This window comes from Aquarana catesbeiana, linkage group LG04 (assembly GCF_042186555.1).
Source record: "Aquarana catesbeiana isolate 2022-GZ linkage group LG04, ASM4218655v1, whole genome shotgun sequence".
NCBI classification, from domain to species: Eukaryota; Metazoa; Chordata; class Amphibia; order Anura; family Ranidae; genus Aquarana; species Aquarana catesbeiana.
This window is the reverse complement of record NC_133327.1, coordinates 652,036,801-652,063,918: the sequence shown is the minus strand read 5'-3', so window position 1 is coordinate 652,063,918 and position 27,118 is coordinate 652,036,801. Positions and strand designations below refer to the sequence as shown.

Genomic DNA, 27,118 nt, shown 5'->3' with positions numbered 1-27,118 from the left:
GCTTAAACGCAAACCTGCATCCCCCACCCGTACCTGTTGCATAGCCAGCATCCTACAGCGTTAGGCAGCCCCACATGTCCACCTACCCACAATGCACCGCTTGGCAGGTACAACCAACACCCAGTACTAAACACTGTCATATAGGGGAAGGGCTTGCTGTCAGTACACATATATTGACTGTCAGAAAACTTTGCAGCACCTACTGGGGTGGCAGAGAGGAGTGCTATTGTAAATTATGGGACCTAGGGATGACAGGAGAGACGGTCATGTTGCAATGGTAGTTGCAGTATTTTTTCTTTTAAAAAAAAAGTATATTTTATAACACGAGACAGTGAAACAATCAACTTTGAAAAACAATTAATTGCCTATTCTCTTCTATTATATCTGGTTAAGATCCTAAATGATCCACTATGCTTAAAGGAAAACTTACAGATTGTGCCTAATGCCATAGAAAATCTCCCAGACAGCAAGGATAACTTGCCAGCCATTTGTGGCAATGTTGAATTGTAAAGCCCCGTACACACGATTGGACTTTCTGACAACAAAACCGTGGATTTTTGTTCGAAAGTTGTTGGCTACAACTTGTCTTGCATACACACGGTCACACAAATTTTGGCCAACAATTACGAACGTAGTGACTTTGGTCAGAAAAACGAGAGGCTCCCATCATATCACAAAGAGCAAGGTGGTCTCATCCCTATCAATGAGAACAAAAATAGTAACCCCCTCAGTTGGGACTTTAGATAGACCACCCACTCAGAAATGAGTAAAAAACAATCTTTAATAATGAAAAAAACATATAAAATCCACAAATGACGAAGATACACTACGTGAATTACATGGAAAGTCATAAAAATGTTGTACACATAGTTAGCACATAATGTAGATGCCCGACGCGTTTCCGGTATGAGATGTTCAAATACCTTCATCAGGGGCCAAGGGTTCAAACAGTTTTTAGCATTCAATACATTCCCCTCCTTTTGTATGACTTCCCTTGCTCTGTTTGTATGCATTGTTTGACATATTTACGCTCTGTTTATATGTGGTATCTGACATATCTTTTTGTAATTTTAGAATGTATTTGAATGCTAAAAACTGTTTGAACCCTTGGCCCCTGATGAAGGTATTTGAACATCTCATACCGGAAACGCGTCGGGTATCTACATTATATGCTAACTATGTGTACAACATTTTTATGACTTTCCATGTAATTCACGTTGTGTATCTTCGTCATTTGTGGATTTTATATGTTTTTTTCATTATTAAAGATTGTTTTTTACTCATTTCTGAGTGGGTGGTCTATCTAAAGTTCCAACTGAGGGGGTTACTATTTTTGTTCTTAGTGACTTTTGTCCGACGGACTTATGTACACACGATCGGAAACAAGACTCACACCCAACATTTGTTGTCGGAAAATCTGATCGTGTGTACGGGGCATAAGTCTGTTAACTTGCTGAACATTTTCACTGGCAAATTGCACACTTGCCAAGCACTTGAAGAACAAGGCAAGCAAAGGGCTGCATTCAGCCCCTGAGCCACAGTTTAGAGACCACTGACAGAGAAAAATGCAGCAGAAACCCAATGTCACCTGTTCTTCTAGCTCTTGTTCCAGACACTGGATGAGTTCATCCTTCTCCTGCACTAAGACTTCCAGTTCTTGGCTCTTCTTGTACCACCTCATCTCGGATTCGCTGGTCTGCACATTGGCCGCTCTCAGCTTTTCTTCCATGATTTGGACCTAAAATAACGAGAGTATATGAGAACAAGAGTCCACACAACGGTTTAAACTGACCACAACCAGCTTTATAGCATTTTCCCCCTATTTAAGGTACATAGACAGCATTTCCAACATACAAATAACTCACAGCTACCTACAAAAAAAAACATAAAGCATAAATCCTATGTGGACAGCATGCCCAAAAAGGAGTCAGACAAGTGAGGCAGGAGAACCAAGCTGGAGTTCAGCGTTTTCCAGTAGTTGTCAAATAGATACAGGGGAGGCCCTATGTATACTGTACCCCAACCTGCAGTGATTCTACAAGCAGAAAGTTTGACACAATAGCATGCCCAAAGCTATGAAGTTCAACAATCTGTTCTTTAATCCGCTGATCATGGAGGATTTTTTAAAATCCACCTTCATCAGTAAGACCCCCCACTATAGTGAGTCATACCTTCCCTATTCTTGGGGGACACACAATTTTTTGGGAGAATACCAAACACTACCAGCTTTACCTCTTAGTGAGACTCTATTACAGTGAGCCATACCTTCCATATCCTATCAAGCTTTCTTAATAGGATACCATATAACACCACCTTCATCTCCATTATCAATGAAACTCTACCTCTAATATCTCTTGTTAGGAAAGGGTAGTGACTCTTATTAACAGGATTGGCATAACAGCTGTAATTCTTCACAATTCCTAACCTGACCTACCCTACTTTGTTCCACTGTCATGTGCTTCTATTGTCCCTAGCACGTAAATTATGGAAGATCTGTATTAAACAATTGAGGACAAGAGATGCCAAACTGTTGCTATGGTTGAGGCCTAGCATGCAGAACCATGAAACTGCCTGAAGTTAGCACACATACCAGAATGCCACCAAGAATAATAATAATAGCTTAAGTAAATCATAGATCTGTTGGACTAACATTGAAAACAAGACAGAATAGTTACTAAAACTGGAGAGTGCAAAATATGGTGCAGCTCTGCATAGAAACCAATTAGCTTCCAGGTTTTTTTTTCAAAGCCTAATTGACCAAATCAAATTTAGAAGCTGATTGGCTACCATGCAGAGCTGCACCAGATTTTGCACTCTCAAATTTTAGAAAATCAACGTCTAAGTGACATAAAGGCGCCTTAAGTGTTTTAAAGGTCTTATCCATTTCTTCTACTGATTTATCATCATTTCAAAAATAAGTAATATGTATTCTGCTTTGCATGTGCTGTGATCAAACTAGATGGTGCAGAATGGCGACTGATTAATGCACAGAGGAGCTCCAAATCAGTAGTAGCAGCTATAATCATAATACATCTGTAGTTTTGGCTACACTATTTCTCTTGAAGTCCATATGAAAAATGCTCAGCACCATGGCCAACAGCAAACATATCCCTGATTTATTAGTGAACAGAAGCCGTGACAAGTAGAATTCCTGTGCTCCTTTGGACCACTGCCAGAAAGTCATTAAATATCCTTGAAAGCCTTGTATTTATTTAGTGGAATCTCATAGTAGTAAAACTAAATATATCCTTTTAAAGTCAAAATGAAGGCCCCCTTCCATCTGTTCTCTGTGTCTTCTGACATTCCTAAAACATACACTTAATTGTTTATCTGTGGAGAAGAAAAGTTTACAGAGTTTAAGTAGGTGGCAAGTCCAACACTGGCAAGGCAATAAAGTGAACCTGACACCTCAACGCGGTGTAGGCTTTTCTCAACATATTGGTTCTTTAGGTATGAAAGACAAAACCGAAATAAAAAATACTTAGTTACGTCAGCCTTGGGAAATATCTCTGAGCTGTACTGCTTAGCTTAAAGAAGGGCTATTTGCCCAAAAAGTGACATATAAAGAGCAGCCCAGTAGATGATGGCCTTGCTGCAGCAAGATGATGATGATGATGATGATGGAACTGCTTCAGGAAGATGATGATGATTATGATGGAATTGCTGCAGCAAGATGATGATGATGATGATGATGATGGAACTGCTTCAGGAAGATGATGATGATGTTGATGATGATGGAATTGCTGCAGGAAAATGATGATGATGATGATGGCCTTGTTGCAGCAGAATCCAGTGACAGTTTGTGATTAGGAGCTTAGATTTAAGAGGTTGGTCTTAGATAGAAGTGAAGGAAGAAAACACATTTTTGTAAGTCAATTTTTTTACAGGGTTTAGGTTTGTTTTTCCTTTTTTCAAATGAAATTGGAAATGACCAGGATAGTTACTGTAGAAAAAAACACCCATTCTAGCAGTAAAGAGATCACAAAAATTCTATGGCGTCACACCCTTGCTGGCCAAAGGACTGTAGAATCTTGCTTGTGAATGAAGGAGCAGCAATGGAGCAGCACCTCAGCGGTTCAGCCAGTGAGGGAGTGATGCAGCAGGACCAGTAGAATGTTCTCACTACGCTCATTATTATTATACAGGATTTATATAGCGCCAACAGTTTGCTCAGCGCTTTACAATATAAAGGGGATAGAACAATTACAATACAGTTCAATACAAAAGAAATAGGAGGGCTCTGCTCATGGAGCTCCCATTTTCGCCAATGCAATCCGGTACCGCAATTCACATATCGCTTTGCAGTACAATGTGGTGTCATTAATTTTGAATGGCACCCCCTACAGACTAATACATTGCACCCCCAACACAAACAAACCCATGATGCAGTGCAGCACAACACCCAATAACATACTACTATGCATTACGGTATGCTGCATCAGAAAAAAGATGCATGACCAATTTTCACTTGTGGTGTGTTGTCAGCCCATTTAGATGAATAGCCTGCCTTAGCACAATGCCCCTTAATGCATGAGAAGTGTGTGTTAATATACTGTATGTTCCTTAACACACAAAAACGATGTGTATAGTCCAGTGCCTTGAAAAGGTATTCATACCCCCTTCAAATTTTACACATTTTGTCATGTTACAACCAAAAATATAAATGTATTTTATTGGGATTTTATGTGATAGACCAACACAAAGTGGCCCATCATTGTGAAGTAGAAGGAAAATGATAAATGGTTTTCCAAGTTTTTTACAAATAAATATGTGAAAAGGGTGGCGTGCATTTGTATTTGGGTCAATACTTTGTAGAACCACCTTTGCTGCAATTACGGCTGTAAGTCTTTTTGGGTATGTTCCTACCAGCTTAGCACATCTAGAGAGTGACATTTTTGCCCATTCTTCTTTGCAAAATAGCTCAAGATCTGTCAGATTGGATGGAGAATGTCTGTGAACAGCAATTTTCAAGTCTTGCCACAGATTCTCAATTGGATTTAGGTCTGGACTTCGACTGGGCCATTCTAACGCATGAATATGCTTTGATCTAAACCATTCCATTGTAGCTCTGGCTGTATGTTTAGAGTCGTTGTCCTGCTGGATGGTGACCCAGTCTCAAGTCTTTTGCAGACTCTAACAGGTTTTCTTCTAAGAAAGTATTTGGCTCCATGCATCTTCCCATCAACTTTGCTCAGCTTCCCTGTCCCTGTTGAAGAAAAGCATCCCCACAACATGATGCTGCCACCACCATGTTTCACGGTGAGGATGGTGTGTTCAGGGTGATATGCAGTGTTAGTTTTCCGCCACACAAAGCATTTTGCTTTTAGGCCAAAAAGTTCAATTTTGGTCTTATCTGACCAGAGCACCTTCTTCTACATATTTGCTGTGTCCCCCACATGGCTTCTCGCAAACTGCAAATGGACTTCTTATGGCTTTTTTTAACAATGGCTTTCTTCTTGCCACTCTTCCATAAAGGCCAGATTTGTGGAGTGCACGACTAATAGTTGTCCTGAGGACAGATTCTCCCACCTGAGCTGTGGATCTCTGCATCTCCTCCAGAGTTACCATGGGCCTCTTGGCTACTTCTCTGATTAATGCTCTCCTTGCCCGGCCTGTCAGTTTAGGTGGACGGCCATGTCTTGGTAGGTTTGCAGTTGTGCCATACTCTTTCCATTTTCGGATGATGGATTGAACAGTGCTCTGTGAGAGGTTCAAAACTTTATCCCTGATCTGTCTGGTGTGTTCCTTGGCCTTTATGGTGCTGGTTGTTCACTAAGGTTCTCTAACAAACCTCTGAGGGCTTCACAGAACAGATGTATTTATACTGAAATTAAATTACACACAGGTGGACTCTATTTACTAATTAGGTGACTTCTGAAGGCAATTGGTCCACTAGATTTTAGTTAGGGGTATCAGAGTAAAGGGGGGCTGGATACAAATGCATGCCACATTTTTCAAATATATTTATAAAAAAAAAAATGGAAACCATTTATCATTTTCCTTCCACTGTGTTGGTCTATCACATAGAATCCCGAAAAAAACATATACGTTTTTGGCTGTAACATGACAAAATGTGGAAAATTTCAAGGGGTATGAATACTTTGTCAAGGCACTGTATGTATCATTATGGGTCATTCTTGATTCTTTTGCAGGCGAGTTGATCGGCAGGATTGCTAATGTATGATGGCTTATTGTTTTAGTGGAGTGGTACACTTATTCCTTGAAACCTACAGGTGTACATGAGCACAGGGAAAGCACTTATTGGGGTAATGCTTAGGGTCTATAGCCCTCTGTATAGGCTTGGATCAGATGCTGTCATCTACTACCATCTATGGCTTATGCAGGTATGCTCAGTTAATACTATCACAGTTTAATAGAGCTTCCCTAGACACAAACATAGTAAATCTTTATTAGGTAACACCAGCAAACAGAAAAATCAGTAGGAGAAGGAGCTTTAATGAGACTTGCTGATGAAACCAACTCATTCTATTTTAACCTTGGAAAAAGTATTTGGAGAATGCTGTCTTTGAGTTTTGGGAAGACGCTGGCTGGAATTTTGTACCTCATCAATCTCCCATCTGGGTTTTGCGTTTATTTTAAAATCATAAAAATGCAGCATGCATAATGAGACTTCTGATACAACAGGAGGGGAAGGATCCCAAGGTAAGGTGGAATAATAGAGGTAGTGAGGAATTCCTATAGAGGATTTTTTCAATCCCACAGGAGAAGGTGATGATTGTACTCTGTAAAGTTAAGCCTCGTACACACGATCGGATTTTCCGACGGGAAATGTGTGATGACAGACTGTTGGCAGAAAATCTGACCGCGTGTACGCTCCATCAGACAATTGTTGGCCAACTTTCCGTGGACAAATGTTGGATGGCAGGTTTATAAATTTTCCGTGGACAAATGTCTGTTGTTGGATTTTCCGAGCGTGTGTACACAAGTCCGTCTCACAAAAGTCCAAAGTACAAACACGCATGCTTGGAAGCAAGGACGAGCCAGAAGCGGACGGTCTTGTAAACTAGCGTTTGTCATGGAGAATTGACGTTTGTGACGTGGCAAATTATTAAATCTCTAAATGCAGCGCACAATTCTCTTCTTCTTTAATGGGATAATAATGAAGCTGCTTTGCTGGTGATACTGATGGAGTTATTGCAAACTAATTTTTAAAGGCTTTTTTTTTCTAGTGATATCAAGAATAATATTATTATGCTTTTTTTTTTTTTTTTTATATTTGGCCAAGTTACCACAACACCATTATCTCGTAGTTGTTAAGATCAAAGATACAACTATGTTGGTGTCCCTTGTTAATTTTACATTGTATTTGTAACTGCCTACTCCCAAACTGTCATTTGAAGTAAAACACATAGCCAAGTATTATTCTGCACATCTTTTTTATTGTGCATTAAAAAAATAACAAAAATAAAATTAGACATGCTATCTGCCAATAGAACTTAACCAAAAAGTGCATTCTATGCATCTAAAAATATAGAAAATATACCAAATCAAATCATTATTCAACCAAAACAATAATGTCAAAGCAATAACTCCAAGGCCAATAATAAATAACACGTTATCTCCTCCGATTCCGCAACATGTCTGGTTGACGAACGGCCGTTCAGAAGCAAACTGAAAAGTACGAAATTAAAAGTGTGAATCAACACTTACCAAACTTCGAAATTAGCAGAAGGAGCCCAAAGGGTGGCGCTAAAGAGCTGAAAAACAACGTAGTACGTCACTATGTTCGTGTTTGTTGGCCGACAATTGTGTGGCCGTGTGTATGCAAGACAAGTTTGGGCCAACGCCCTTCGGTCAAAATTCCACGGTTTTGTTAGCCAACAATCTGATCGTGTGTACGAGGCTTTAGTTGTTACCCCAACATTTCATATTCCTGATATGTGGCTGCTGTATCATGTACTTGTATATGAAAATCTCCTGTTCTCTTTATATTGTTTCCTTTATGTGAAATTCCTTGTGTTCGTGCCAATCCCTCTGCTTTCCTATTAAAAACCGACCACACTAAGCAGGAGAGCACACCGTGGTCAGTTCTCTAGCTGTGCTGAGAACAGAGGAAATGTTATCACTTAAAAAAAAGGGAAAAAAAGGTATTTATAATGTTTTGTTTTTTTTTTTTTTTTTTTTTAATGTATACAAAAATGTTTTGCATTTCATTTCTATTTGAAACTGAATGGATTGTTTTACAAGGTGATCGTTTACAACCACTTTAAAGTATAACTAAAGGCATAACTTTTTTTTGGTTTTGTATAGTGGAGTGGAGAGGGATTAAAACACCTGCCAGTTTTTTATTGCTGTCTGTGCCCCTGTTTTAGGAGATCTCCCCTCTCTCTATTTGTCCTGTTTACCATTATCATTGAAAGTGAAAGTAAAAGAAAATACCAAATTTTGGTCTGTCCCCAGAAAAGTAATTTGCAGGGATTTCCTCTCACTTCCTGTTTGGCTATGGGACAGGAAGTAAAGGGAAATCTCTGCAATGGAACACAGATGGCGAACAAAAATCTTACAGGGGTTATAACCCTCCCTTGCTCTATCCAAAATGAAAAAACAAAGTTTTACCTATAGTTCTACTTTAAGAGAATTTAAAAAATTCACTCTCATATTTGGACTGCAGACAACTGGTTAAAAGGTTAATGTATCAATAAATGCCTGGCTATTGTACATATTTTTGCAGCACTTCAACCTACCCATTCACTTTCCATTATTGCAATCCTAGCACCCCACCCACCCCTTCAGCACTTACAGGATTCTCGCCTAGGTGAGAATGATGTCACAATCGTCAATTGTACTGCAACAACATGGCTCACCGCCGTGAATCGCCACCATGTTACGTCGCTTCTTCTGGTGGCTACTAGGGGCGCGCACGCGCTGCTCACCCCCGGAGCCAATGCGAACACAGAGATCCCGGTTCTCTGAGAGGAGAAGAGACAGATTGTCTGTTCATACAAGGTATGAACAGCGATCTATCTCTGCCCCTAGCAAGTCCCACACCCCCTTCAGTTAGAACACACATTAGGGAACACAATTAACCCCTTGATCGCCCCCTAGTGTTAACCCCTTCACTGCCAGTGACATTTTTACAGTAATCAATGCATTTTTATTGCACTGATTGCTGTATAAATGCCAATGGTCCCAAAAATGTGTCAAAATTGTCCAATGTGTCCGCCAAAATGTTGCAGTCACAATAAAAATCGCAGATCGCTGCCAAACTGGTAAAAAAAATAAAAAAATTAAAATACTCTAAATTTATCCCCTATTTTTTAGATACTATAACTTTTGCACAAACCAATCAATATACGCCTATTGCAATGTTTATTACCAAAAATATGTAGAAGAATACGTATATCGGCCTAAACTGATCAAAAAATTTGCTTTTTTAAAACAAAATGGGGATATTTATTATAGCAAAAAGTACAAAATAATACGTTTTTTGTCAAAATTGTCGCTCTTTTTTTGTTTATAACGCAAAAAATAGAAACCGCTGAGGTGATCAAATACCACCAAAAGAAAGCTCTATTTGGGGGAAAAAAAGTACATCAATTTTGTGTAGGTGCAGAGTCGCACGACTGCGCAATTGTCAGTTAAAGCGACGCAGTGCCGTATCGCAGAAAGTGCTCTGGTCAGGAATGGAGTAAAATCTTCCGGGGCTGAAGCAGTTAAAGTGACACTAAAGGTTCTTTTTAAAAAAAAAAAATAACAAACATATCATACTTACCTCCACTGTGCAGCTCGTTTTGCACAGAGAGGCCCCGAACCTCGTCTTCTGGGGTCCCTCGGCGGCTCTCTTGGCTCTTCCCCGCATCAGATAACCCCCTAGGAGAAGTGCTCCCCCGGGGGGTTACCTTGCAGGTGCGCTCCTGAGTCCAGCATTCGGCGTCCATAGACGCCGAATGCAGGACTCGGCCTCACGTCATTGGATTTGATTGACAGCAGTGGGAGCCAATGGCTGCGCTGCTATTAATCTACCCAATCAACAGCCGAGAACCCCCTAGCCGAGAGACAGCGCGTCCCCGTGGGACAAGTTTGAGGGTTCAGGTAAGTAAAACTGGCTGGGGGGCCGGTCACTGACAGGTGTTTTTTCACCTTAATGTATAGGATGCAATAAGGTGAAAAAACATGAACCTTTACAACCCCTTTAAATCAGAGTCAATGGCTTGGTATTTTGGACAGCTATTTTATCTAAGAGAAATTCCCAAAACATGGCCTGTTGGGGGTACTTGAGGATAGGGTTGAGAACCAGCACTGTGAGCCTTTAGGGGAGCCAGGTGCAAGAACCAGGAAGAGACAGTGGCCTCCTGATGAGATAAGTAAAGAAGAGTAAAGAAGTGGGCACCACAGTGGTTTATTGATTAGCACTTCTTCCTTGCAGCACTAGGGTCCTCGATTTGAATCCCAGTAGGGACACAATGGAGTTTGGACATTCTCCCTGGGCTTGGGTTGGTTTTCTTCCGGGTGCTCTGGTTTCCTCCCATACTCCAAGAGACATGCTGGCAGGTTACCTGGCTTCTGTCTAAAATGGCCCTAGTATGTGTATGTATGCCTGTGAGTTAGGGACCTTAAATTGTAAGTTCCTCGAGGGCGGGGACTGATGTGAATATACAATATGTAAAGCGCTGTGTAAATTGTCTACATTATATAAAATACCTGTAATAAATGGCAGCATGTGGCTGGGTTTGGTAGACATGCATACCTCCCAACTTTTTGAGATGAGAATGAGGGACACCTATCAGCAAAAGTATACAGGCATAGGACACACACCCCCTGCCACGCCCCCTTAAAGGAGAATTGTTCAAAAAAATAAGATTGGTTAAACCCACAAGTGCTTTTTTTACCACTACGATTCCTTTATATTGGCTTTTGGAATTTACAAATGCAGCAATTTAGAAATCAGATGAAATGTTTAGTGCTGGAAAACACTTTTTGATAGATAAAAAGTGCATTTTATATACATCTATATAGATCAGACCAAAATGAGGGACAAATGAGGAGGAATGAGGGACAGAAGGACACTGCTCCAAATCAGGGACAGTTGGGAGCTATGGACATGAGAGCATCTATTTTAAAAAATAATCCAGTGGTAAGAAGGGATTAAAAAACAATTAAAGTATATATAAACTCTGACCTTGTAAAACAACCTATTCAATTTTAAATAGAAATGAAAGGCAAAACATTTGTGTATAGATAAAAAAAAGCATTATAAATGCCTTTTTTACAATTTTGTGTTTACATTGTCTCTGTTCTCAGCTGCTTAGAGAGGTGAGGGTGGGGAAACAGCAGAACACTGGTCTTACCAGTGAATGGCTGTGCAGGGGGGGAGGGGAGACATGTCAGTAGAAGTCTGACCTTTGGAGGAGAGTTCTCAGAACAACAAACTGACAAAACCTGAATCACCTTATTGAGACTGATATTGGTTGGAACTTTATTTTTCCATAATAAATTCCTTTTAAATAATTGTCCCCTTATTTTAAATAGAACATTTTCTATCCTTAACCACGTGCCGCCCGCCATATAGCAAAATGATGGCGGCAAAGTGGTTTCAATATCCTGACCGGACATCATATGACGTGATCAGGATATTAAGCGCGCATCGCTGCGATCGTTGTTGCGGTGTGTCAGTCTGTCCAATCATGGCTGATCATGATGTAAATAGGAAGAGCCGATGATCGGCTTTTCCTCACTCAAGTCTGACAGACGCGAGTAGAGGAGAGCCGATCGGCTGCTCTCCTGACAGGGGGGGGTCTGTGCTGTTTATCAGCGCAGCCCCCCCTCGGATGCCGCCCAGGACTACCAGGGAAGCCGACCAGGACCACCAGGATGGCCACCACCATAGACCACCAGGTATGCCCCCTAGACCCCCAGGGAAATGTGCCCAGGCAACTGCCAATCAGTGCCCACTCCAATGCCTACCACTGCCAGTGCCACCAGGGATGCCTATCAGTGCCTCATATCAGTGCCACGTATCAGTGCCCATCAGTGCCACCTATCAGTGCTCATCAATGCCCAGCAGTCCTGCCTATCAGTGCCCATCAGTGCCACCCTATCAATGCCCATTAGTGCCCAGCAGTGCCGCCTTTCAGTGCCCATCAGTGCCACCCTATCAGTGCCCATCAGTGCCGCCTTTCAGTGCCCATCAGTGTCGCCTATCAGTGCCAACCAGTGCCACCCATGAGTGCCCATCAGTGCCGCATATCAATGCCCATCAGTGCTGCATATCAGTGCCACCCATCAGTGCCGCCTACCAGTGCCCATTAGTGCCGTCTACCAGTGCCCATCGTCAGTGCCCGTCAGTGCCCGCTCATTGGTGCCACCTCATTAGTGCCGCCGTATCAGTGCCTGTCAGTGCTGCCTTATCAGTGCCCATCAGTGAAAGAGAAAACTTACTTATTTACAATTTTTTTTAACAGAAACAAAAGCAAAACTTTTATTTTTTTCAAAATTTTCGGTCTTTTTTTATTTGTTTAGCAAAAAATAAAAAACGCAGAGGTGATCAAAAACCACCAAAAGAAAACTCTATTTGTGGGAACAAAATGCTAAAAATTTCATTTGGGTACAGTGTAGCATGACCGTGCAATTGTCATTTAAACTGCGACAGCGCTGAAAGCTGAAAATTGGTCTGGGCAGGAAGGTGTCTAAGTGCCCGGTATTGAAGTGGTTAGGTTTACTTATTCTAATATAACTTGATATGAATATATAGTTTTTGGAAAATTTATCTCTCACACATACCACACCCCTTATTCAAAATATATTTGTACCCACAGTCATTAGCTTCTTTATTGTTGATCATTACTGATTGTCTTATAAGACACAAGAACCAATAATAATACCCACATTCAGATATATACCTTGTGTTTGTCTCATGATGATATTGGAATATCATTTACATCACCCTGGTGGCCATGGGTGGCATACCTAGTGGTCTTCAGGGTGGGCATCCCTGGTGGTCCTGGGTAGGTATCCTCGGGGGGCTGCGCTGATAATCAATCAGCACAGACCCCCCTGTCAGGAGAGCCGCCGATCGGCTCTACTCTACTCGCGTCTGTCAGACACAATAGAGGAAAAGCCGATGCACGGCTTTTCCTGTTTTCATTGTGATCAGCTGTGATTGGACACAGCTGATCACGTGGTAATGAGCCTCCGTCAGAGATTCTCTACCCAGATCAGAGATGCGGTGTGTCAGACCGATCGCCGCGCGGAGCTCGCGCCGGCTTGTTATCCTGATCACATCATATGACGTCTGGTCAGGATAACACAACCACTTTGCCCACGTCATATTGCTATATAGCGGGTGGGAAGGGGTTAAACATGTATTTTAATTGTTCAGATGTTTTCTCACAATAAGTATGTAAATGATATTGCCTCTCTGTGTGAATCTCTATATAGATGGTTTAGATCAATAGCCATTTAGATCTGATGAAGAAGCGGATGATTTGACACATTCTCTCCATGTTCTTCTGATGTGACTCCGATGTGTGATCCATGCTGGTTCCGAGAAGACAAGACAGATGTCCGGCCGGTTGTTCCTCTCCTCTCATGGTAACATCAACACACCACCATCAACCGGGGACCCGCTGAGTGACCACAGTATTATACTCTTATATGCCTTGTGATCTTTATATATAAGTGTGAGTAGCCATTTGGCTGATTTTAAATGTATATACCATTCGTTGCATCTTCTGCTGCACTTTTGGCGCATACATTATGTGCCACTTACCTGCAAACAAAGCCTGCGATGTCCCCGCTGGAGGCCACATCCATTTTCGCCCCTCTTCCTTCCAGGGCCGTGGACTCTAGGTCTGTGACTGGCCGGAGTCACGTGACATCACACCCGCGCATGCGCGCTGGAGCCGGCAGTCACGGCATTTGCTAGTGAAGAAACGGCACTACAAAGTAAATATCTCCTAAAAGGCACACATTTAGGAGATATTTACTGTACCTATAGGTAAGCCTTATTATTGCCTTACCTATAGGCACAACTTCCACATTGGGGGTTTACATCCACTTTAAAATGAGAGGAAATCACTGCAGTGGGACCAGAGATAACAGTAAAAACCTGACAGAGATTTCAATTCTTCTGTTTTTTTTTTTTTAAAGACAACATATTTTGGCTAAAGTTAGCCATCAATGAAAAGGTTGTGTTAAAATCACAATTTTATTATCTCCTATTACCCTGGTTAACCCTAATCCATTCAATCCAAAGTTAATGCAAAGTCTATGGAAAGTTTAGGACAAGTTGTCAAACTACTACCAACATAGAGACGGCTTAACCACATTCTCTCACTGCAGTCATGTGAAATAACTGAAATATTCCATACAGACTACACTGTGATTATAGAAGGTTTCCATTTGACTGCTTTTCATTTACTGTGAATTCAGCTTGTCCAGCTAGGGAAGATCATTGCCCCTTTACATGCAAATATTCACAGAGTGACTTTGGAGTTCTTTCCAGCTGATCCGGAAAGTGAAGCATCTGTTGTGCATGTGTACTTTGCTTGATCCCACTCACGGTCCGGGATCCCACTCTCTGTCCGGGATCCCACTCACGGTCCAGGATCCCACTCACGGTCCGGGATCCCACTCACTGTCCGGGATCCCACTCTCTGTCCGGGATCCCACTCTCTGTCTGGGATCCCACTCACGGTCCAGGATCCCACTCACGGTCCGGGATCCCACTAACGGTCTGGGATCCCACTCACTGTCCGGGATCCCACTCACGGTCCGGGATCCCACTCACGGTCTGGGATCCCACTCACTGTCCGGGATCCCACTCTCTGTCTGGGATCCCACTCACTGTCCAGGATCCCACTCTCTGTCTGGGATCCCACTCACTGTCCGGGATCCCACTCTCTGTCTGGGATCCCACTCACTGTCCAGGATCCCACTCTCTGTCTGGGATCCCACTCACGGTCCGGGATCCCACTCACTGTCCGGGATCCCACTCTCTGTCTGGGATCCCACTCACTGTCCGGGATCCCACTCTCTGTCTGGGATCACACTCACGGTCCGGGATCCCACTCACTGTCCGGGTTTAGAATGAGGTGAGAAGGTTTCTTCATTAACGAGAGATAGTAAACTAGTGACACACTTGGAACAATTTAACCACTTCAATACCGGGCACTTTCGCACCTTCCTGCCCAGGCCAATTTTCAGCTTTCAGTGACAATTGCGCGGTCATGCTACACTGTACCCAAACAGAATTGTTATCATTTTGTTCCCACAAATAGAGCTTTCTTTTGGTGGTATTTGATCACCTCTGCAGTTTTTATTTTTTGCTAAAGGAATAAAAAAAGACCAAAAATTTTGAAAAAAAAAGTTTTTCTTTGTTTTTGTTATAAAATTTTGTAAATAAGTACGTTTTCTCCTTCACTGATGGGCACTGATGGGCAATGATAAGGTGGCACCGATAAGGTGGTACTGATGGGCACTGACGATGGGCACTGATAGGCGGCACTGATATGCGTCACTGATGGGCATTGATAGGTGGCACTGATGGGCACTCATAGATGGTAACGGTGGGCACTGATGGGCACTGATTGGCGACACTGATGGGCACTGAAAGGCTGCACTGATGGGTACTTATGATGGGAACTGATAGGTGGCACTGATGGGCACTGAAAGGCGGCACTGATGGGCATTGATGGGCACTGATGGCTGGCACCGGCACTGGATTTCACTGATAGGCATCACTGGCATTGGCAGGCATTTTACAATGGCACTGATTGGCAGCTGCCTAGGCACAGATTGGCATTTCCCTGGTAGTCTAGGGTGGCATACCTGGTGGTCCAGTGTGGTGGCCATCCCTGGTGGTCCTGGCGGCATCCTGGTGGTCCTGGGCGGGCATCCGAGGGGGCTGAGCTGATAAACAATCAGCACAGGCCCCCCCCCCCCCGTCAGGAGATCAGCCGATCATCTCTCCTCTACTGGCGTCTGTCAAATGCGAGTGAGGAAAGGCCAATCAACGGTTCTTCCTGTTTATATCATGATCAGCTGTGATTGGATATGGCTGATCATGTGGTAAAGAGTCTCCGTCAGAGACTCTTTACCTAGATGGGAGTTGCGGTGTGTCAGACTGACGCACCACACCACTGAACGCCGCAATGCGCACCCCTGGGGGCGCGCAGCGGCTTGATATCCCGGCGACATCATATGACGTCCGGTCAGGATATCGCAACCACTTTGCTGACGTCATATTGCTATATAGTGGGAAGGAAGTGGTTAATCAATCAGTAAAAAAGGTTTTTCTACTCAAAAAATAATGCATAAGTATATACACTCACCGGCCACCTTATTAGGTACATAATTTCAATTTCTTGGTAACAAAAATTGCTAATCAGCCAATCACATGGCAGCAACTCAATGCATTTAGGCATCTAGGCGCGGTGAAGACGACTTGCTGAAGTTTAAACCGAGCATCAGAATGGGGAAGAAAGGAGATTTAGGTGACTTTGAACGTGGCATGGTTGTTGGTGCCAGATGGGCTGGTCTAAGTATTTCAAAAACTTCTGATCTACTGGGATTTTCACACACAATCATCTCTCGGGTTTACAGAAAATGGTCCGAAAAAGAGAAAATATCCAGTGAGCGGCAGTTGTGTGGAGGAAAATGCCTTGTTGATGTCAGAGGTCAGAGGAGAATGAGCAGACTGGTTTGAGGTGATAGAAAGGCAACAGTAACTCAAATAGCCACTCGTTACAAACAAGGTATGCAGAATACCATCTCTGAATGTACAACACATCGATCCTTGGAGCAGATGGGCTACAGCCACCGGTGTGGTCAGCTGAGAACAGGAAGCTGAGGCTACAATTCACACAGGATCACCAAAATTGGACAATAGAAGATTGGAAAAACGTTGCCTGGTCTGATGAGTCTCAATTTCTGCTGCGACATTCAGATGGTGGGATCAGAATTTGGCGTAAACAACATGAAAGCATGGATCCATCCTGCCTTGTATCAACAGTTCAGGCTGGTGGTGGTGTAATGGTGTGGGGTAGTGATGGAGAACCCTGACACCTCAGATGTTTTGGAACTACATTTCCCATGATGCTCATGCAATCTGCAGTGTAATTGAACATCATGAGAAATGTTGTTCCAAAATATCTGGGGTGCCAAGGTTCCCCATCACTTGTGCGAGGGACATTTTCTTGGCACACTTTGGGCCCCTTAGTACCAATTGAGCATTGTTTAAACGCCACGGCCTACCTGAGTATTGTTGCTGACCATGTCCATCCCTTTATGACTACAGTGTCCCCATCTTCTGATGGCTCCTTCCAGCAGGATAATGCACCGTGTCACAAAGCTCCAATCATCTCACCACTGGACAATGAGGTCACTGTACTCCAATGGCCTCCACAGTCACCAGATTTCAATCCAATAGAGCACTTTTGGGATGAGGTGGAATGGGAGATTTGCATCATGGATGTGCAGCCGACAAATCTGCAGCAACTGCGTGATATCATCATGTCTATATGGACCAAAATCTCTGAGAAATATTTCCAACACCTTGTTGAATCTATACCATGAACAATTAAGGCAGTTCTGAAGGCAAAAGGGGGTCCAATCTGGTACTAGCAAGGTGTACCTAATAAAGAGGCTGGTAAGTGTATATTTATATATTTTAATCAGTCCCTGCCCTCCAGGAGCTTACAATCTAAGGTCTCTAACTCACATTCATACACATTCACATTGCCAGCATGCCTTTGGAGTGTGGGAGGAAACCGGAGTACCGGAGGAAACCCACACAGGCAGAAAATGCAAACTCCAGGCAGGTAGTACCGTTGTTGGGATTTGAACCGTCAACTTTATTGCTACTAGGCAAAAGAGCTAACCGTTTCCTGCACTGCTTTCAAGCCAAAGCTTTTTTGTAGGTTTGAGTAGAATGGTGACTATTGCCTCTGGTACAGAAAGTGACCGGAAAACCAAATTTTAGGGTTGCCACAGAAACAAAGGGTGAGAGAAATCTGTCAAGGGGGTCCCTGTTGCAGTGACAACTGTCTAATACAGTCATGTTCAGCCTTCAGAGGTTGTCAGGGGTTCCTTGAGTTCTTGACTTCCCGTTTGATGATACCTAAATAGTTCTGGGGCCTGTTGCTTCTCTGGCCTAGGGCGCCCGGCCACTGGTGTTCCTACTCTTTTCTCTCTGCAACAAGCAACTAAGTCTCAGCATCTGAGGCGGAGGCGGCGGATTGTGTCTGTGTCTCGACTCTCGAATGAATGGAAGCAAGCAAACATTAATTTGATGGATGCTGGTGAGGCTGCATTTGATGGGCACTGGTGAGGCTGTATTTGATGGGCGCTGGTGAGGCTGTATTTGATGGGCGCTGGTGAGGCTGTATTTGATGGGCGCTGGTGAGGCTGTATTTGATGGGCGCTGGTGAGGCTGTATTCGATGGGCGCTGGTGAGGCTGTATTTGATGGGCGCTGGTGAGGCTGTATTCGATGGGCGCTGGTGAGGCTGTATTTGATGGGCGCTGGTGAGGCTGTATTCGATGGGCGCTGGTGAGGCTGTATTTGATGGGCGCTGGTGAGGCTGTATTCGATGGGCGCTGGTGAGGCTGTATTTGATGGGCGCTGGTGAGGCTGTATTTGATGGACGCTGGTGAGGCTGTATTCGATGGGCGCTGGTGAGGCTGTATTTGATGGGCGCTGGTGAGGCTGCATTTGATGGATGCTGGTGAGGCTGCATTTGATGGATGCTGGTGAGGCTGAATTTGATGGGCGCTGGTGAGGCTGAATTTGATGGGCGCTGGTGAGGCTGTATTTGATGGGCGCTGGTGAGGCTGTATTTGATGGGCGCTGGTGAGGCTGTATTTGATGGGCGCTGGTGAGGCTGTATTCGATGGGCGCTGGTGAGGCTGTATTTGATGGGCGCTGGTGAGGCTGTATTTGATGGGCGCTGGTGAGGCTGCATTTGATGGACGCTGGTGAGGCTGCATTTGATGGGCGCTGGTGAGGCTGTATTTGATGGGCACTGGTGAGGCTGCATTTGATGGACGCTGGTGAGGCTGAATTTGATGGGCGCTGGTGAGGCTGCATTTGATGGGCGCTGGTGAGGCTGTATTTGATGGGCACTGGTGAGGCTGCATTTGATGGACGCTGGTGAGGCTGAATTTGATGGGCACTGGTGAGGCTGCATTTGATGGGCGCTGGTGATGCTGCATTTGATGGGCGCTGGTGAGGCTGCATTTGATGGGCGCTGGTGAGGCTGTATTTGATGGGCGCTGGTGAGGCTGCATTTGGTGGGCGCTGGTGAGGCTGCATTTGATGGGCGCTGGTGAGGCTGCATTTGATGGGCGCTGGTGAGGCTGTATTTGATGGGCGCTTCATTAAAAAGGTGGGGTATACATGGGCAGGGCAAAGGGGGTGGAGTCAGGGGTGGGGCCAATGGGGGGGGGGTGGCAAAATGAAGTGTCAAAAATCCTTGCACCAGCCCTACTTGGCACTGTCTCCATTCAGAGAAAGTCTTGTAATTTTTTTTTCAATGCATACAAGGTTTTCTCTAATTGAACAAATTTAAGATCGCGACATCCTCACCCCAACTCTCCAGCTCATCCAATGCAGCTTCCATTGATGGCAGTTTTCCTATATAAATATTAATACCAATGTATTTAAAATCAGTGGCATTTAGAAGCTTTTGTGGAATAGGATAGTCAACCAAGTCCTCCAGATCATTGCCTAGATTTAATGATTATGCCTAAAACAGCCTGTAAGCCTCATCCAATGTCTCACAAATGACAGGTTACCAACACATAACTGTCTCTTGAATATCACTAAATTAAAATCCTTTAATTTGAGGGAAATGACATTGCCTTTGCCCTTTTAGTACAGAAGAGAGGAGACTCTTGTCTCTATAGTGGGTTTTTGCATTGATTTTATGCTGTATGCACATTGTTATGCAAACCATAGGGGTGTAAGAAGGGTTGCATCAGCTTTACCTGTGTTCATGTGACTCTATGCAAATGTAAGGTTAATACGGAAAAGAAAATAGTTACCCATTTAAAGTGGGTTAATCAGAAGCCAAGCCTACTCTAGGTTAATCAGAAGCCTAAACTGGGTTTTTCCCATGAAGCAATATATTTGCCACCACCGCTCAGGATGATTCAAACCAAGGTGTGTAAATCCTTCACCTCCAGAGAAAGGAGAGCCCCAGGTGCTGGCAATTGCTGGTGCAAGTATGGATGGATGAAGAGATCTGGACAGCCGCACACCGGAATAAATGATATTTGTCTTTTATTCGTAAAGCAGGATCATGGGGTACATAGGGCACCACTGCGGGTGGTACAGAACAGCAGCTGACGCGTTTCACACTTACATGAAGTGCTTACTCATAGCTGAGTAAGAGTTTTTCCCATGCTGGCTGTGAGAATGGGTTTACGCCATACAATCAGCGAAAGGTTTTTTGTTTTGTATGCTGTACATTTAGGGCTCTTTCACACAGGCAGCAGTCTCTACCACTGTCTGAAAAGTGATCCTCGGCAAATCGTTTTTCAGAGGGCAATAGATCAGCGGCTTTTGGCATTCAGGAGGCAAACCTGCTTCCTCCTAAATGTGCGGGGGAGCGGCGTGGCCGTTCTCTGCAATATCTCTGCACAGAGCAGGGAAGTACAAACCTCTTTTTAATTGTAGATATAAAATGAGCCTGTAAAGTGTCACTAAACCCACAACAGTATAATCAGTCTGTATGTGGAACCTAAGGGGTTAATGCTCCACACTGTGTAAAAAGGCTGTTTGATCCTGTCTTCTCTGATCCTCCACTTCTTCCACAATCCTTAATCCACCTGCTGATAGAGCAGAGCCTTGGAGGCACTCTGCACATGCTCAGTTTGGTGTGTATTGCTAGAGAGTTCTTTTTTTTTTTTTGGGAGGGTGCATGTGATCAGCACAAGGCCAATCAGTACTGTCTAGAGAGAGGGTCAGGGGTCCTGCAGCCTCATAGGACAGTCAGAGGAGAATGAAAACTCCTCCACAAGCTTTAACCAGAGAAGTCATAAGACTGCTATATCCTGCTGATGAGAAAAGGTATTTAGCAGTTTATATTTACTAAAATAATTTCATTTCCATGTTCTGTGTACTGTGGGAGACCAGATATAGTGAATACAGGACCCTGGGTTTAGTAACTCTTTAATGCCATGCTAAGTGCTAAAACTATATTTTAATGATAAATCCCCAAAATATTGCTTTCCTACAAGGATAGTGTTTACCTAGCAACAAGAAAGTTCCAGTAACTGCTTGACGCAGGCTGGCATTTGTTGTTTTTTTAAGGGCACGAGATTCTGCATTGACTTTACAGCCCAGTGACATTCTGTTTGTCTGCCGCCTAAGAAGCATTTAGGATGATGGCATTTTCCAGAAACAAATGTCTTGGCAAGTTCTAATTGAGTAAAGTGAATCATACAGTTAACATAAAATGTTAGAGTACCAAAAAGGCACAAAGATTTGTTTTAGCAGAAATAGGCAGCAATCATGGTGCCTATTAGGCCTCATGTACATGGACGTTTTTACAGACGCTTTTTTGAGCGTTTTTTGCAGCTTAAAAACGCCTGTCTATGTTAGTCTATGGCTTCATGCCCACCTAGGCGTTTTTGAGCTGCAAATGGCATAGGCGTTTTTAAGCTGTAAAAAAAACCCAGGACCAGTGGATTCTGAGAGACGTTTTTCAGCTGTAAAAACGCTCTAACGCTGATAAACACTCAAAAACGCTCAAAAACGTCGCTCACCAACGTTTTTTAATGTTTTTGATCCATTGAAAAAAAAAAAAAAATGTTGAAAAAAAAAAGCGCTAAAAAATGCTAAAAACCACTAACGCGTAAAAACGCTAAAAAAACGCTAATGAATGCTAAAAAACGCTATTGCAAAAACTTTGAAAAAAGCTGAAAAAAGTTAAAAAAAAATCACATTGGATCCAAAATTGCATTGGATCCAATTGAGAACACAAACTTAAGGAGTTTGGGTGGTTTATAGGGGGTGTAACCTCCTTGAGGAGCTCCTGGGGGTTACAGAAGTTTTTTGTTTTTTTATAAACCTGAACAATCCTGGAACTGTACCAGCCCCTCATTAGCCTCATTAATTTATGTTTTTTTTTTCACAAAAAGACAGTGAAAGAAATGTAAAGTAATACAAATCATAATTAAAGGCACACAAAACAAGGTAAAACACAAATACAAATAACACAAATGCCCTGTACACACGATAGGATTTTCCAAAACAAAACCGTGGATTTTTTTCCGAAGGATGTTGGTTCAAACTTGTCTTGCATACACACGGTCACACAAATGTTGTCAGAAATTCCAAACGTCAAGAACGCGGTGACGTACAACACGTGCGACGAGCCGAGAAAAATGAAGTTCAATAGCCAGTGCGGCTCTTCTGCTTGATTCCGAGCATGCGTGGACTTTTGCGTGTCGAAATTGTGTACACACGCTCGGAATTTCCAACAACAAGTTTTGTTGTCGGAAAATTTGAGAACCTGCTCTCAAACATTTGTTGGCGGAAATTCCGACAACAAATGTTCTATGGAGCCTACAAACGGTCGGACTTTCCCACAACAAGCTCACATTCAACATTTGTTGTCTGAAAATCCTATCGTGTGTACAGGGCATTAGGGCCGGTTTACACCAGTCACAGGACTGCAGAGCAGCGGCTGGTGTGCCATGCAATCCGACTGAGCTCAGCGCAGTGATGAAGCGCTGAGCTTGGCTGATCTCACTGTTTCCATTTTTTTTTTAAGCAAACTTTATTGAGATGTCACACAGACATTTCATAAAGTTCCCGGATCCAGCTGTTGCCCTTCTGAATCTAAAACCTCCAGAATTGACCCAACGTCAGGTCAAGCTTCTCCTGCAAATCACAATAGCGGGGAAACAAGTTATAGCTAAGGCGTGGAAGGCCCCTACCCTCTATTTCTTTGCGGTTAAAAATAAGGTTACGCAAGCCATGATACATTCAAAAATAAAAGCAGTTGTTACGGACTGAGTGGCTAAATATAAAGCCTTCTGGGCACCATGAGTGACACATTACAGTATCCCCCACCTAACTTGAGTGAGTCCCTTTTGCCCCAATGACTAGCAACTTCCTTGAGTTTTCTCGGAACTGCATTTTAGGTCTCCTCTAGAAGTACCTGGGGTTCATCCCCCCTCCCCTTTTTTCTTACTTCATACTTTTTCTTCTTTTAGCCTTGCTCTTTCCTTTTATTTCCTCTTACTCTTCTCTCTCAACTCCTCTCTCGTCTGGTAGCCAACTAACAATGGAGGCTAATGTTGTCCATTTGAGCGATAGTCTATAGGCACCATTTCTGAACACCTCCTCCCCCTTTCTTTTTTTTTTACCTTTTTTTTTTCCTTTCAAGACTGCATTATCCTCAATTTGATGGGTTAAACCTATCCTTTCCTTCCCTTCATTAGTGAAGTTTGAAGCTCCAAGTTTTGGGAGCACTAGCTCCACTATTGCCGCATTACGGGAAACTCTTCTCTCACTATAACCTGTCATATCCTAACTTGTCCTCTATAAATGATTATGCATGGCCTACACACTCCAAACTTGTGTGGTTTTATTCGAACAACATTAATGCATCCCTATGTATGATTTGCACTTTATTTCTGCTCTCTTGGATCCTCTTATCGTGACCATGTATAACTACCATTGTAATACTTACTTGAATCTAGTCCTTTTAAGGAACTTTTTGTATCATTTATACCTTGCAATAAAATCTTTGAACAACACATTTCTAAAAGTTCAAATGCCAGCCTTGCGGTGCACTGAAAAAAAGTACTGCATGCAACGCAATGGAGTTAACCAGGCACATAGGAGACAAGGCATTTTGCCTTGTCCATGCGTTGTGACTGTGCTGGAATAGCCACTCAACAGAGTTCCTACGCATCTGGTGTGAACCAGCCCTAAATAAACAAACTAAACTAATGTAAAACACATTGAAAAAAAACTAAATTACAGAAAAAAGCAGTCGTAGCTCCTTTGAGAAATTCTAAATGTCTCATTGCTTGTTCTTCTTGAGGTATCTGCCCATCTACAACGAATAACAACCATATAAATGGTGGCCAGCCATATGATCACCAAAATACAATTTTATGGTGGCCATAAATGTTCCAATCATACTCCCTTCAAGGCACCTGATATTGATGATGCTTAGCCAGAAAGCTGTCAGTAAATCTACCCCAAGAGAGAGACTCTCTTGAGAGCCTACACCCCCAATGTCCACTTTTGGTGGCCAGCCATATGATCACCAAAATACAATTTTATGGTGGCCATAATTGTTCCAATCGTACCCCCTTCAAGGCACCTGATGTTGATGATACTCAGCCAGAAAGATCTCAGTGAATCTACCCCAAGAGAGAGACTCTCTTGAGAGCCTATACCCCCCAATGTCCACTTTTGGTGGCCAGCCATATGATCACCAAAATACAATTTTATGGTGGCCATAATTGTTCCAATCGTACCCCCTTCAAGGCACCTGATGTTGATGATACTCAGCCAGAAAGCTGTCAGTGAATCTACCCCAAGAGAGAGACTCTCTTGAGAACCTACACCCCCAATGTCCACTTTTGTTGTCCAGCCACATGATCACCAAAATACAATTTTATGTTGGCAATAAATGTTCCAATCGTACCCCCTTCAAGGCACCTGATATTGATGATACTCAGCCAGAAAGCTGTCAGTGAATCTACCCCAAGAGAGAGACTCTCTTGAGAGCCTACACCCCCAATGTCCACTTTCCAAAGGGTCCGGCCGATGCAGTGAAGGTATCAGTTTGCTGTACAGCTACCCTGGAGGCAGTAAGAAACACTTCTGTCTGTTAAAGGTGCTCACAATCTCTTGGCAACCTGGAAGGTGTCAACCCACGCACATGCTGCTTCTGCTACAACACCCTTTAATTCATATACATTTATACATCGAGACTTCATGTGGGGCAGTTACTGCAATATAACATAATTTTTTAATTACAAGACAGCTGACAGATGCAACATAGACATTATTTACAATTACCTGCTCATATGCTTGCTCTGCCCGCCGATTTGCGTCAATCACTTGTCTTTCCAGCTGCTGCATCTGCACAAGAAAGAATAAGTGTTGATTATTCAGTAATTACTTAGACAATCCAACTTTGAAGTCCTGGTAATGAAGGGTGACTTTATTAATGAGCTTCTAATCGCGATGAAAGCCTCTGTGTATTACAGGATAAGCATGAACGGTTTTAAAGAATGGCAATCTGCAGTTCAAATATGAAGCATAATGAATTGTAGGATTCATTCGGAAGATAAATAACAATACGCAGTGATGCGAAAACCTAGATAGAGGGACAGGGGACGCATGTGGCCCCCCGGCCTCTACCTGTGTCCCTAGACTATTCATAGTGTAACCAGCATACATAGATCAGACTCCCAAAGGATTGCCCAATATGTTCCCAAACTACCATCTGCAAGACTCGTGAAGTCATTATCATCACAAGCAGTGGTGTACCTGGTATTTCTGGCACCTGGGGCAGTTTCTTTTTTTAACACCTTTACTCCAATAAATTAAAAAACATTTTTAGTAATAATCATAAAATTAAATGTCATGCACACTGGAAATAGGAGCAAAATTAGCTGGCAGCAGGTCAGACAGCAGCAGTTACTGCACTACATTGTCAAAAGTATTGGGACGCCTGCCTTTACATGTACATGAACTTTAACCACTTCAGCCCCGGAAGGTTTTACCCCCTTAATGACCAGAGCATTTGTTGCAATTGGGCACTGCGTCGCTTTAACTAACAATTGCACGTGCTACGCTGTACTTAAACAAAATCAATGTCCTTTTTTCCCCACAAATAGAGCTTTCTTTTGGTGGTATTTAATCGCCTCTGTGGGGTTTTTTTTGTGCTATAAACAAAAAAAAAGTGAATTTTGAAAAAAAAAAAAAAAAAAAATAAAAATAAATATCCTACATTCATTTTTTAAAAAACAAATTTCTTCATCAGTTTAGGTTGATATGTATTCTACATATTTTTGTTAAACAAAATCGCAATAAGCACGTGTCGGCGTATATTGGCATGCAGTGGTCGGCAAGTGGTTAAGCGGAGATACTGAACTGGAACTCAATCCGCCCAATTTAGAGGAGCTCACAGATGCTATCCCAGAATAAAGTAGGTGTCGCTCCACATGGCTTGTAGTGAGGGAGTAAATTTATTTATTTATTTCAGGTTTTTATATAGCGCCGTCGATTTATGCAGCGCTTTTACATATATATTGTACATTCATATCAGTGCCTGCCATCTAGGAGCTTATAATCTAAGGTCCCTAACTCACATTCATACACATATATACTAGGGCCAATTTAGACAGGATCGAATTAACCTACAAGCATGTCTTTGGAGTGTGGGAGGAAACCCACACAGGCACAGTTAGAACATGCAAACTCCAGGCAGGTAGTGCTGTATTTGGGATTCAAACCAAGCCCTTCTATTATTATTGGCAACAGTGGTAACCCACCACACTGGTAATGGGGTGCTAAACTTACCTTTCCTTCAACGGTCCCCATTGCCAGCGCTGGCATCTTCTTCTGAGTGGTTTTCATTGGCCGGCATGGGATGACATCACTCCCACACCCCCGAAATCTTCTCACCCAGCACAGATCTTAGATACAGCACGGCTCAATGATGCAGTAGGGAGATGTCCTTCCTCCCAGACTTCTCCTAGTTTTATGTAATAAGACACATCGGAAACAGGGAGGAGCCTTGGGGAAACATACCTCAGCTCTGACATTTATTGTTTAACTGTTGTGATAGGCCGCAGGCAGCTGAGAGAGACGCCTGCTGCAGACAGTGTCGGTGATCGCAGGGACACTTCGCATGAGATCCAGGACACTTGGTTCCGTCCGCTAGAGATGGCACTGACATTCCTCCTCCACTCTATACCAGGGAACCTGGGGCAGGTGTCCCTTCTGCCCACCCCCTTGTCCTGGTCCAGTTTCGTCTTCTTTCGCAATGAATGTTCTAGCACCCGACACCCTGCTGCCATTCTGCAGCCTAGCAGGTCATCCTCTAATTGGCGATACTCAGTATGGACCCCTCTTTTCCACCAGGAATGCCACTGATCACCAGCCCTATCAGGTACCTGTA

General features: G+C 43.1%; 1 protein-coding gene across 1 annotated transcript in view; it reads right to left on the bottom strand.

The window, feature by feature from the left end:
• The window catches only part of PLEKHH2 (pleckstrin homology, MyTH4 and FERM domain containing H2), a 219,621-nt gene that overhangs the window by 101,024 nt on the left and 91,479 nt on the right, over positions 1-27,118 (bottom strand). Inside the window, exons 3-4 of the mRNA XM_073628463.1 lie at positions 25,009-25,071; positions 1,589-1,738 (exon numbers count right to left, since the gene is read on the bottom strand). Coding sequence (XP_073484564.1) covers positions 1,589-1,738; positions 25,009-25,071 — 213 coding nt within the window. The remainder of the gene's footprint in view (positions 1-1,588; positions 1,739-25,008; positions 25,072-27,118) is intronic.